The sequence below is a fragment of the Salmo trutta genome, chromosome 17 (genome assembly GCF_901001165.1).
Source record: "Salmo trutta chromosome 17, fSalTru1.1, whole genome shotgun sequence".
Lineage (NCBI taxonomy): Eukaryota > Metazoa > Chordata > Actinopteri > Salmoniformes > Salmonidae > Salmo > Salmo trutta.
The window spans coordinates 48,368,655-48,381,497 of record NC_042973.1 but is presented as its reverse complement, the minus strand read 5'-3'; the positions used below and the strand labels follow the sequence as shown (position 1 = coordinate 48,381,497).

The 12,843-nt window shown below is 40.3% G+C and overlaps 1 protein-coding gene across 1 annotated transcript in view; it reads right to left on the bottom strand.

Moving 5' to 3' along the window:
* Positions 1–2,295, bottom strand: part of LOC115152333 (kit ligand) — a 46,541-nt gene extending 44,246 nt beyond the window's left edge. Inside the window, exon 1 of the mRNA XM_029697102.1 lies at positions 2,026–2,295. Coding sequence (XP_029552962.1) covers positions 2,026–2,040 — 15 coding nt within the window. The 5' untranslated portion in view covers positions 2,041–2,295. The remainder of the gene's footprint in view (positions 1–2,025) is intronic.
* Positions 2,296–12,843: the final 10,548 nt, after the last annotated feature.

The following is a 12,843-nucleotide window of genomic DNA, read 5'->3' as shown; positions in this document are numbered from 1 at the left end:
TTGAATTATTTATTTTATATGATCACCTCTATCAAGGGTGTCAATAATTTCAGACCCCACTGTAGACCTACATAAATAAACAACCTGAATATTGTTAGGCTATTCACAAACAGGATGTTGAGAGGCTGTGTAGAATACTGAAGTACAACAATTTTCCCCATCATTGATGTAAAAATGACAAACATTGCTAAAATTGGCATTTGGAAAGTATTCAGAACCCTTGACCTTTTCCCCATAACAGCCTTAATTTAACATTAATTAAATCGTTTTTCTTTTTCTTCCCATCAATATACACATAATACCCCATAATGACTAAACAAAAACTTTAGCAAATGTGTATATATAACAGAAATATCACATTTACATAAGTATTCAGACCCTTTACTGTGTTGAAGCACCTTTGGCAGGGATTACAGCCTCGATTCTTCTTGGGTTTGACGCTACAAGCTTGGCACACCTGTATTTGGGGAGTTTCTCCCATTCTTCTGTGCAGATCCTCTCAAGCTCTGCCAGGTTGGATGGGGTGCATTGGGTTCAAGCTTGGCCAAAGAGTTCAATCTTGCTTTCATCAGACCAGATAATCTTGTTTCTCATGGTCAGAGTCCTTTAGGTGCCTTTCAGAAAACTCCAAGCGGCCTGTCATGTGCCTTTTACTGAGAAGTGGCTTCCATCTGGCCACTCTACCATAAAGGCCTGATTGGTGGAGTGCTGCAGAGATGGGAGAACCTTCCAGAAGGACAACCATCTCCACAGAGGAACTCTGGATCTCTGTCAGAGTAACCATTGGGTTCTTGGTCACCTCCCTGACCAAGGCCCTTCCTACCCAATTGCTCAGTTTGGCCGGGCAGCCCACTCTAGGAAGAGTCTTGGTGGTTTAAAACTTAATCCATTTAAGAATGATGGAGGCCACTGTGTTCTTGAGGGACCTTCAATGCGGCAGAAATGTTACGGTACCCTACAGACCATTCCTTTTTTGCTCTGACATGCATTGTCAACTGTGGGACCTTATATAGACAGGTGTGTGCCTTTCCAAATCATGTCCAGTCAATTGAATTTACCACAGGTGGACTCCAATCAAGATGCAGAAAGATCTCAAGGATGATCAATGGAAACAGAATTGACCTGAGCTGAATTTCGAGTCTCATAGCAAAGGGCCTGAATGCTTATGTAAATAAAGTAATTTATTCTATTTTTTTGTTTTAGAAATTTGCTAAAAATTCAAAACACCTGTTTTCAATTTGTCATTATTGGGTATTGTGTGTAGATTGAGGAAAACGAGTAATTTAATCAATGTTAGAATTAAGGCTGTAACGTAACAAAATGTGGAAAAAGTCAAGGGGTCTGAATACTTTCCTAATGCAGTGTATATATAGTGTGCAAAAACCAATAGCCTGTATTACACTTTCATTTCATGTACCCCCAAACCAAAAACCAATAGGCATAGCACATCAAAATACTGTACATGTACTGACATGAACTTATAGTATGTTTATTATTTAAGGTTATAACCTTAAACCACAAACTACAGTGATTTCATGAAAGGAAAACGATTAGGCCCTACACGCGAAAAGATTGTATATCATTGCACACAATTCAACAGGGGCGCACTCATTGCACACATCATGTGATATGTGCAGGAAAATAGGCCACTAAATGTCATTTGTGTGTTACTGTGATACGATATATGAGAAAATCTAGGATGATTAGGTGCCTGATCGGTTCGGACACCCACACATAATTACTTTTGGCATATTCTGTTTGGCCGGATTGGAAAAATGGGGAGTGAGGTGGTTAACTTAACAAACGTTTCCAAAGACGCTGACCACTAAAGGAACGGGATTCATGCCAATGATATTGATGTACACTTCTCAAAATCTATGGACAGAAATAGGCCAATTCACACCTTTCGTTTTCTCACCTGCCACTCGAATACGCGCACCGAACCAGGCGTAAAAGGACATGAAAATAAGACAGCCTATAACAAGAAAGTGAGTAAGAAAATGTTCAATTCCGATGTTAACTTACTTTTGACTTCTTCATATGGAACGAGAGGAGTAAATCCAATGTATTCGAAACCCTATTTTATCTTACTTCTGCGGGGAGGAAAGGGGTTTTCATCATCCCGCGTGCACATATCCAATGCCAAAGTCAGTAGTATCCAAACAGGGAAAAAAATATCAAACCGCATAAAACTGCTGCAATAAGCTCTGTTGTATGGTATCCAAATGCACACATCATAGCGTGCGCATGAAAGTTCACTGCGAGACCATTGTGAGTTGATGGCTTTTTTTTTACAGAGCAACATCTTTTATGCGCGCTTCAAGTGCCGCCCACAGGAACCGTTCCCGCCCGTCTGCTGCTCTACTATATGGAAAGCCAAAAGGTTCAAATCGTCTTACCAGGAACATGCATTAACACTTGTAATTTTCATTTTTCACTTGCTTTCTTCAAATGCTTGTTATGGTCTTTTTTGACCCCCACCTGCGTCCACCAGGAGGCGCTAAATCATCCAGCCAGCTCCCTGTCCCAAGGAGATGAGGGGAGAGGGCCCAGTGACGGGGAGGCAACCCCCGGAGGGGTCCTAACTCTCGCCCATGGCCACCAGGGGGCGCCACGCATTCAGCCAGCTCCCTGCATGGGCTGGGGCAACCCAAGGAAGGGTGTGGGTAAGGGGGCGACCCCCACCCTCAGTCAATGCCACCAGGGGGCGCCACTACATCCAGACAGTTCCCTGTCTCAGCTATAAAGAGAAAGAGTAATGCCGTCTTTTTGTAAGCTTAACTCCGCCATGGTTCGTTCAACAGCCTATGGGATAATAAATAGCATTTTTGTAGTTTTTTAAATAATTACTGGAAACAACTTATTTGGTAAATTTTATACGTTTTGTTCAATGAGATCATCTTCATCAGCTAACGTCACATTTTGTGAATTGTTATGCATTTATGTATTTAAAAAAAGCACAAAGGCTTCACAATTCATGAAGGTCATGTTAAATGACTGATATTATCTCATAAAACAAAACGTATACGATCTCCTAAGCCCGTCTTAACCTCATACCTTACTACCATCATTAGATTTTAGTAATTTAGCTAAATACGTATAACTCACATCTCTGCGCCATCTTTTAGTATTTTCCCCCACAGTAACACACATTTTCAGCCTGTTGGCCTTATTACACCAACATTTATTGCATTGAAAAATCAATTCAGTTCCTCCACACTGAAATTAATGGAGGCCAACTGGAAAATAGGCTGCTGTGACTGATTTTACACTAAATCTATGATGACTCAATGAACCTTTTCTAATGGGTCGCCTTGTTCTGTGGGAAAGTTGGTGTAGTTATCATCTAGGGTACCATGTCATAATAAAGCAAAGGTCCTATGTGGCTCAGTTGGTAAAGCATGGTGCTTGCCAAGGTTGTGGGTTTGATTCCCAGAGGGGACCACTATCAAAATGTATGCACTCACTACTACAAGTTGCTGTGGATAAGAGCATCTGCTAAAATGTAAATAATAAAGCACTGCCCATTGTGTAGTCCATATTTTGCTCTAAGTGTGTTCTATATACATTTTTCTGCTGTTAATTCAGAATCCATTCGGTGTCTGTATAATGTGAGCAATACAATCAGTCTGTCATTGATATCATAAAAGTGTCCTAGTTGTTAGCTGACTAATGAATGACTGACTGAAAAACAGCTCTACACAGACTCCCGGTGATGACAATGCAATTCTAATGCTCCATGCTAAGATTATAGTTGATCTTTTTTAATTTTAATTAGCTATCCATAATTTTTCCTTGTCTTAAGTATCAAGCTGTTCATCCATATGAAAACACATTTTAATGACATTTTCCATCCACCAGATGGAGTTGTTTTGAGAAAAGTACCTACCAAAACCCCTTTTGTTTGATAGATAAATTAAAGCAATAATAGATACTATACTTTCCAAATCACAAAGGCTGGATTAAAATATGTTTTGTAGAAACAATTTCATAAACTGTTAAGGCAGCAGAGGACGGATCAGGGTAATTCCACATCCCATTTATTCTAGACTGACATTGTGGAGGAACTCTACACAGACCATGTATAGGTACTCTGTTAACAGCAAACAGCTCGCCCACATGACGCTATATATGTGGTCGTCATGGTTGGTTGGAAGTGCTGCCAAATTCTCTACAATGACATTGTATGGCTTATGGTACAGAAATTAACATTAAATTACCTTGAAAACAGCTCTGGTGGACATTCCTTTAGACAGTATGGCAACTGCACACTACAACAAAACTTGAGACATCTGTGGCATTGTTGTTTGACATTTTAGAGTAGCCTTTTATGGTACCCGAGCCCAAGGTGCACCTGTGTAATGATCATGCTGTTTAATCAGCTTGTTGATATGCCACACCTTTCAGGTGGATGGATTGCCTTGGCAAAGGAGAAATACTCACTAACAGGGCTGTGAAGAAATTTGTCTGCGATCTTTTATTTCAGCTCATGAAACATGGGACCAACACTTCACATGTTGCGTTTATATATATATTTTTCAGTGTATATATACACAGTAGGAATCAAAAATTTGGGCACACCTACTCATTTAAGGGTTTTTCTTTATTTGAACTATTTTCTACATTGTAGGATAATAGTGAAGACATCAAAACTATGAAAGAACACACACGGAATCATGTAGAAACCATACAACTGTTAAAACTTCGTAAGGCTAGGGGGCAGTATTCGGAAGTTCGGATGACTGACGTGCCCAAAGTAAACAGCCTGTTTCTCAGGCCCCAAAGCTAGGATATGCATTTAATTGGTAGCATTGGATAGAAAACACTCTGAACTTTCAAAACTGTTAAAATAATGTCTGTGAGTATAACAGAACTGATATGGTAGGCGAAAAGCCAAGGAGAATTCATCCGGAAATCTTTTTTATTTAGGTCACAGGCCATTCAAATGCTTGTCGATGGGATATTCAAAGGAATTCCTCCCAGATTGTAGTTCCTATGGCGTCCAATAGATGTCAACAGTCTTTAGAAAGGGTTTCAGGCTTGTTTTTTGAAAAATGACTTAGTAGTTGAAGGTTTTCAAGGTGGCTCTCATTTGGACTGTAGTCTTGTGGAGTGCGTGGATGAGGGCGCGCACTTCGTCATTGAACATACTATATACCGTCTTAAATTGTATTGTTTATTTACATATTAGGGTACCTGAGGATTGATTATAAAGGTTGTTTGACTTGTTTGGAGAAAGTTTATTGGTAACTTTTGGAATTCCTTTGTCTGCATGTTGAACGGGTGGATTACTGAATCAAACGCACCAACTAAACTGACTTTTTGGGGATATAAAGAAGGACTTTATCGAACAAAACAACCATTTGTTGTTTAGCTGGGACCCTTGGGATTGCAAACAGAGGAAGATCTTCATTGTTAAGGGATTTATATGTTTGAATGTAATGATTAAATAATTCTTCCCTGAAACTTAACTAGTAGGGATATGGTCTATATAGCATGTAGAATGAGTAACTAAAGGGTTAACCTGTTTGGGATAGAGGGCAGTATTTTCACGGCCGGATAAAAAAACGTACCCGATTTAATCTGGTTACTACTCCTGCCCAGAAACTAGAATATGTACATAATTAGTAGATTTGGATAGAAAACACTCTAAAGTTTCTAAAACTGTTTGAATGGTGTCTGTGAGTATAACAGAACTCATATGGCAGGCCAAAACCTGAGAAGATTCTATACAGGAAGTGCCCTGTCTGACAATTTGTTCTCCTTCTAGGGCATCTCTATCAAAAATACAGCATCTCTGCTGTAACGTGACCTTTTCTAAGGCTTTCATTGGCTCTCAGAAGGCGCCATGAGAGCTCTCCAGTCTCTGGGCGAAAAACAGCAGGAGTTTTTGTGAGTGGTCCTTCTGAGAACAATGACACTGGAGCGCGCGTGCAAGAGACGACTCCATTTTTTTCATTCAGTGTTTGAACAAATACAACGTCGCCCGGTTGGAATATTATCGCTATTTTACGAGAAAAATAGTATAAAAATGTATTTTAAACAGCGTTTGACATGCTTCGAAGTACGGTAATGGAATATTTGGAATTTTTTTGTCACGAAATGCGCCAGAGCGTCACCCTTCGGATAGTGACTTGAACGCATGAACAAAACGGAGCTATTTGGATATAACTATGGATTATTTGGAACCAAAACAACATTGGGTGTTGAAGTAGAAGCCCTGGGAGTGCATTCTGACGAAGAACAGCAAAGGTAATCACATTTTTCTTATAGTAAATCTGAGTTTGGTGAGGGCCAAACTTGGTGGGTGTCAAATTAGCTAGCCGTGATGGCCGGGCTATCTACTCAGAATATTGCAAAATGTACTTTCACCGAAAAGCTATTTTAAAATCGGACATATCGATTGCATAAAGGAGTTCTGTATCTATAATTCTTAAAATAATTTATGTTTTTTGTCAACGTTTATCGTGTGTAATTTAGTAAATTCACCGGAAGTTTGCGGTGTTCTGAACAACACATGCTATTGTCCGATTTCAAAAAGGCTTTACAGCGAAAACAAAACATTAGATTATGTTAGGAGAGTACACAGCCAAAAATAATCACACAGCCATTTTCAAAGCAAGCATATATGTCACAAAAACCCAAAACACAGCTAAATGCAGCACTAACCTTTGATGATCTTCATCAGATGACACTCCTAGGACATTATGTTATACAATACATGCATGTTTTGTTCAATCAAGTTCATATTTATATCAAAAAACAGCTTTTTACATTAGCATGTGTTGTTCAGAACTAGCATTCCCACCCAAAACTTCCGGTGAATTTACTAAATTACTCATCATAAACGTTGACAAAATACATAAATTATTTTTAAAATTATAGATACAGAACTCCTTCATGCAATCGCTATGTCAGATTTCAAAATAGCTTTTGGCGAAAGCACATTTTGGAATATTCTGAGTACATAGCTCAGCCATCACAGGCTAGCTATTCAGACATCCGCCAACTTCGGGGCTCACTAAACTCAGAATTACTATTAGAAAAATTGTATTACCTTTGTTCTTCTTCGTCAGAATGCACTCCCAGGACTGCTACTTCCACAACAAATGTTGTTTTTGTTCGAAATAATCCATAATTATGTCCAAATACCCCCGTTTTGTTTGTGCGTTCAGGTCACTATCCAAAGGGTAACGTGCGAGCACATTTCCAGACAAAAATAATCAAAATGTTCCATTACCGTACTTAGAAGCATGTCAAACGCTGTTTAAAATCAATTTTTATGCTATTTTTCTCGTAAAACAGCGATAATATTCCAAACGGACAATGCTGTATTCATTCAAAAAGGAAGAAAAAAAATGACGAGGTCTCGTGAATGCGCATCTCCAATCTCTCTGTCACCAGGCAGTCCACTGACAAACTGTGCTCCTGTTATCTGCCCAGAGACTGGAGACGCCTCAATCCGGTTTCTGAAGGCTTTAGAGTGCCAATGGAAGCCTTAGAAAGTGTCACGTAACAGCTCAGATACTGTAGTTTCGATAGAGAAGCAACAGAAGGACTGCAAATTTGCAGAAAGGCCACTTCCTGCTTGGAATCTTCTCAGGTTTTTGCCTGCCATATGAGTTCTGTTATACTCATAGACACCATTCAAACAGTTTTAGAAACTTTAGAGTGTTTTCTATCCATATTCTCATTTCTGGGCAAGAGTAGTAACCAGTTTAAATCGGTACGTTTTTTATCCGGCCGTGAAAATACTGCCCCGTATCCCAGACAGGTTAACAATGATTAAAACATTTTAAAGGTCTTGGATAAAAAGAAAAAGAACAGGATAGAAAAATCACATTTCTCCACACAGCTAGGCTGCCCATAACAGCTAAAATGAGCAGTACTTCACCAGTTGCTTTGCTCTACTCTTAGAGAGGCCTGCAATCTGAGGGCCACATAATGTAAGCCTATGTACGTGGCGAGGATGGCAAAATATAGTGCCATCAACCTACACCTATATCCAAGGCTGTCTGAGCGTGATACAAGGTTAAGTTATTTCAGATGCTTGTCAGCAAAGGCCTGATCCATTTAACAGTGAAATGAGCTGCACACTCCCCGCAAATAACAATATTTGTTGTATTTGGTAGAGAGGAAACCACATAATCGTCATCATCAAACCACCTTCCGCTTACACAAGAATGTTTATGGAGGAGTGTTTGCTGTTGCTGAGGCTACATTTCTGACTTCAATGGCTATCTGGTCATTGAGGTGATCATGTCTAGCTACAGTGCATTCGGAAAGTATTCATTCCCCTTTACTTTTCCACAATTTGTTACATTTCAGCCGTTTTCTACAATTGATTCAATTATTTTCCCACTCATTTTCCCCTCATAAATTGTTTTCCACTCATTTTGGGGCTCCCGAGTGGCACAGCAGTCTAAGGTACAGCACCTCAGTGCTAGAGGCATCACTACAGATCCTGGTTCGATTCCAGGCTGTATCACAACTGACCGTGATGAGGAGTCCCATGGGGAGGTGCACAATCGGCCAAGCGTCGTCCGGCTTAGGGTTTGGCTGGGGTAGGCCGTCACTGTAAACAAGAATTTGTTTGTATAAACAGTTGAAATCGGAAGTTTACATACACTTAGGTTGGAGTCATGAAAACTCGTTTTTCAACCACTCTTGTTTTCCACTCATTTTGGGGCTCCCGAGTGGCACAGCGGTCTAAGGTACAAGTGCTGTCACTGTGGCAAGTCGGTTAGAACATCTACTTTGTGCATGACGCAAGTAATTTTTCCAACAATTGTTTACAGACAGATTATTTAACTTATAATTCACTGTATCACAAATCCAGTGGGTCAGAGGCTTACATACACTAAGTTGACTGTGCCTTTAAACAGCTTGAAAAATTCCAGAAAATGATGTTATGGCTTTAGAAGCTTCTGATAGGCTAATTGACATAATTTGAGTCAATTGGAGGTGTACCTGTGAATGTCTTTCAAGGCCTAACTTCAAACTCAGTGCCTCTTTGCTTGACATCATGGTAAAATCAAAGAAATCAGTCAAGACCTCAGAAAAAAATTGCAGACCTCGACAAGTCAGGTTCATCCTTGGGAGTAATTTCCAAACGCCTGAAGGTACCATGTTCATCTGTTCAAACAATAGTACGCAAGTATAAACACCATGGGACCACGCAGCCGTCATACTGCTCAGAAAGGAGACGCATTCTGTCTCCTAGAGATGAATGTACTTGGTGCGAAAAGTGCAAATCAATCCCAGAACAACAGCAAAGGACCTTGTGAAGATGCTGGAGGAAACAGGTACAAAAGTATCTATACCCACAGTAAAACAAGTCCTATATCGACATAACCTGAAAGGCCGCTCAGCAAGGAAGAAGCCACTGCTCCAAAATGGCCATAAAAAAAGCCAGCCTACGGTTTGCAACTGCACATGTGGACAAAGATCGTACTTTTTGAAGAAATGACCTCTGGTCTGACGAAACAAGAATAGAACTGTTTGGCCATAATGACAATCATTATGTTTGGAGGAAAAAGGGGGACGCTGGCAAGCCGAAGAACACCATCCCAACCGTGAAGCATGGGGGTGGCAGCATCATGTTGTGGGGGTGCTTTGCTGCAGGAGGGACTGGTGCACTTCACAAAATAGATGGCATCATGAGGAAGTCAAATTATGTGGATATATTGAAGCAACATTTCAAGACATCAGTCAGGAAGGTAAAGCTGGGTCGCAAATGTGTCTTCCAAATGGACAATGACCCCAAGCGTACTTCCAATGTTGTGGCAAAATGGCTTAAGGACGACAAAGTCAAGGCAGTGGAGTGGCCATCACAAAGGCCTGACCTCAATTCTATAGAGAATTTGTGGGCAGAACTGAAAAAGCATGTGCGAGCAAGGAGGCCTGAAAACCTGACTCAGTTACACCAGCTCTGTCAGGAGAAGTTGGCCAAAATTCAACCAACTTATTATGGGAAGCTTGTGCAAGGCTACCTGAAACGTTTGACCCAAGTTAAACAATTTAAAGGCAATGCTACCAAATACTAATTGAGTGTAGGTAAACTTCTGACCCACTGGGAATGTGATAAAATACATAAAATCATTCTCTCTACTATTATTCTGACATTTCACATTCTTAAAAAAAGTGCTGATCCTAACTGACCTAAGACAGGGTATTTTTACTCTTATTAAATGTCAGGAATTGTGAAAAAACTGAGTTTAACCTCTATGGGCTAGGTGGGACGCAAGCGTTTTGTTTTGTTCAATCAAGTTCAAAACCAGCTTTTTACATTAGCATGTGACTAGCATGTGACTAGCATTCCCACCGAACACTTCCGGTGAATTTACTAAATTACTCACGATAAACGTTCACAAAAAACATAACAATTATTTTAAGAATTATAGATACAGAACTCCTTTATGCACTCGCTATGTCCGATTTTTAAAATAGCTTTTCGGTGAAAGCACATTTTGCAATATTCTAAGTAGATAGCCCAGCCATCACAGGCTAGCTATTTTGACACCAACCAAGTGTGGTACTCACCAAACTCCGATTTACTATTAGAAAAGTTTGATTACCTTTGGTGTTCTTCGTCAGAATGCACTCCCAGGACTTCTACTTCAATAACAAATGTTGGTTTGGTCCCAAATAATCTATAGTTATATCCAAATAGCGGCGTTTTGTTCGTGCGTTCAAGACACTATCCGAAGGGTAAATAAGGGTCATGCGCCCGACCTGTTTCGTGACAAAAAAACTCTAAATATTCCATTACCATACTTCGAAGCATGTCAACCGCTGTTTAAATCAATTTTTACGCCATTTTTCTTGTAAAAAAGCGATAATATTCCGACTGGGAGTGGTGGTTTTCGTTCAAAGAGAGAGAAAGTAAACATGGAGTAGCCTCGGGCACGCACGCCCCATCCCATTGTCCTCAGATCGACCACTATCAAAATGCGCTAATGTTTTTCAGCCATGGGCTGCAAAGCCACGATTCAGCTTTCTGGCACCTTCTGAGAGCCTATGGGAGCGTTAGAAAATGTCACGTCATGCCAGAGATCCCCTGTTTTTGTTAGTGATGATCAAAAAGGCCATGAAATGGTCAGAGAGCGCTTCCTGTTTGGAATCTTCTCAGGTTGTGGCCTGCCAAATGAGTTCTGTTATACTCACAGACACCATTCAAACAGTTTTAGAAACTTTAGAGTGTTTTCTATCCAAATCAAACAATTATATGCATATTCTATTTACTGGGCAGGAGTAGTAACCAGATTAAATCGGGTAGGTTTTTTATCCGGCCGTGCAAATACTGCCCCCTAGCCCTAACAGGTTAAATGTAGTTGGCTGAGGTGTATGTACAGTGAGGGAAAAAAGTATTTGATCCCCTGCTGATTTTGTACGTTTGCCCACTGACAAAGAAATGATCAGTCTATAATTTTAATTGTAGGTTTATTTGAACAGTGAGAGGCAGAATAACAACAAAAAAATCCAGAAAAACACATGTCAAAAAAAATTATAAATTGATTTGCATTTTAATGAGGGAAATAAGTATTTGACCCCTCAGCAAAACATGACTTAGTACTTGGTGGCAAAACCTTTGTTGGCAATCACAGAGGTCAGACGTTTCTTGTAGTTTGCCACCAGGTTTGCACACATCTCAGGAGGGATTTTGTCCCACTCCTCTTTGCAGATCTTCTCCAAGTCATTAAGGTTTCCAGGCTGACGTTTGGCAACTCGAACCTTCAGCTCCCTCCAGATTTTCTATGGTATTAAGGTCTTGAGACTGGCTAGGCCACTCCAGGACCTTAATGTGCTTCTTCTTGAGCCACTCCTTTGTTGCCTTGGCCGTGTGTTTTGGGTCATTGTTATGCTGGTATACCCATCCACGACCCATTTTCAATGCCCTGGCTGAGGGAAGGAGGTTCTCACCCAAGATTTGACGGTACATGGCCCCGTCCATCGTCCCTTTGATGCGGTGAAGTTGTCCTGTAGGTCTACAATGTTGTCCCTGACATCCTTGGAAAGCTCTTTGGTCTTGGCCATGTTTCAGAGTTTGGAATCTGATTGATTGATTGCTTCTGTGGACAGGTGTCTTTTTTACAGGTCACAAGCTGCTCGTTACCTGTATAAAAGACACCTGGGAGCCAGAATTCTTTCTGATTGAGAGGGGGTCAAATACTTATTTCCCTCATTAAAATGCAAATCAATTTATAACATTTTTGATATGCGTTTCTGGATTTTTTTGTTATTATTCTGTCTCTCATTGTTCAAATAAACCTACCGTTAAAATTATAGACTGATCATTTCTTTGTCAGTGGGCAAATGTACAAAATCAGCAGGGGATCAAATACTTTTTTCCCTCACTGTACACTTCCGACTTCAACTGTACATTTCAAATATTGTATAAAATACATTGCCTTCGGAAAGTATTCATACTGTCACAGGCCGGCTCATAGCCTGTGGCAAAAATGAGGGGACATCAACAACAGGTATATGCCAATTCAAAACGTTCTTTATTGTAAAACAAAACTATTAACTCTAAACAAAGAAAAAGGAATAAGGTGTGGAAATGTCATAATGTAAGGTGTATGTAAGGTGCATGAATGCGTGAACATGACTGAGTGGAAACTAAATAAACCTACAAAGGAACAAACAAAACAGGATCATACCTGGAGGAGCAGGGGGGGGGGGGAGGAGAGGGAGAGAGAGAGAGAGAGAGAGAGAGAGAGAGAGAGAGAGAGAGAGAGAGAGAGAGAGAGAGAGAGAGAGAGAGAGAGAGAGAGAGAGAGAGAGAGAGAGAGAGAGAGAGAGAGAGAGAGAGAGAGAGAGAGAGAGAGAGAGAGAGAGAGA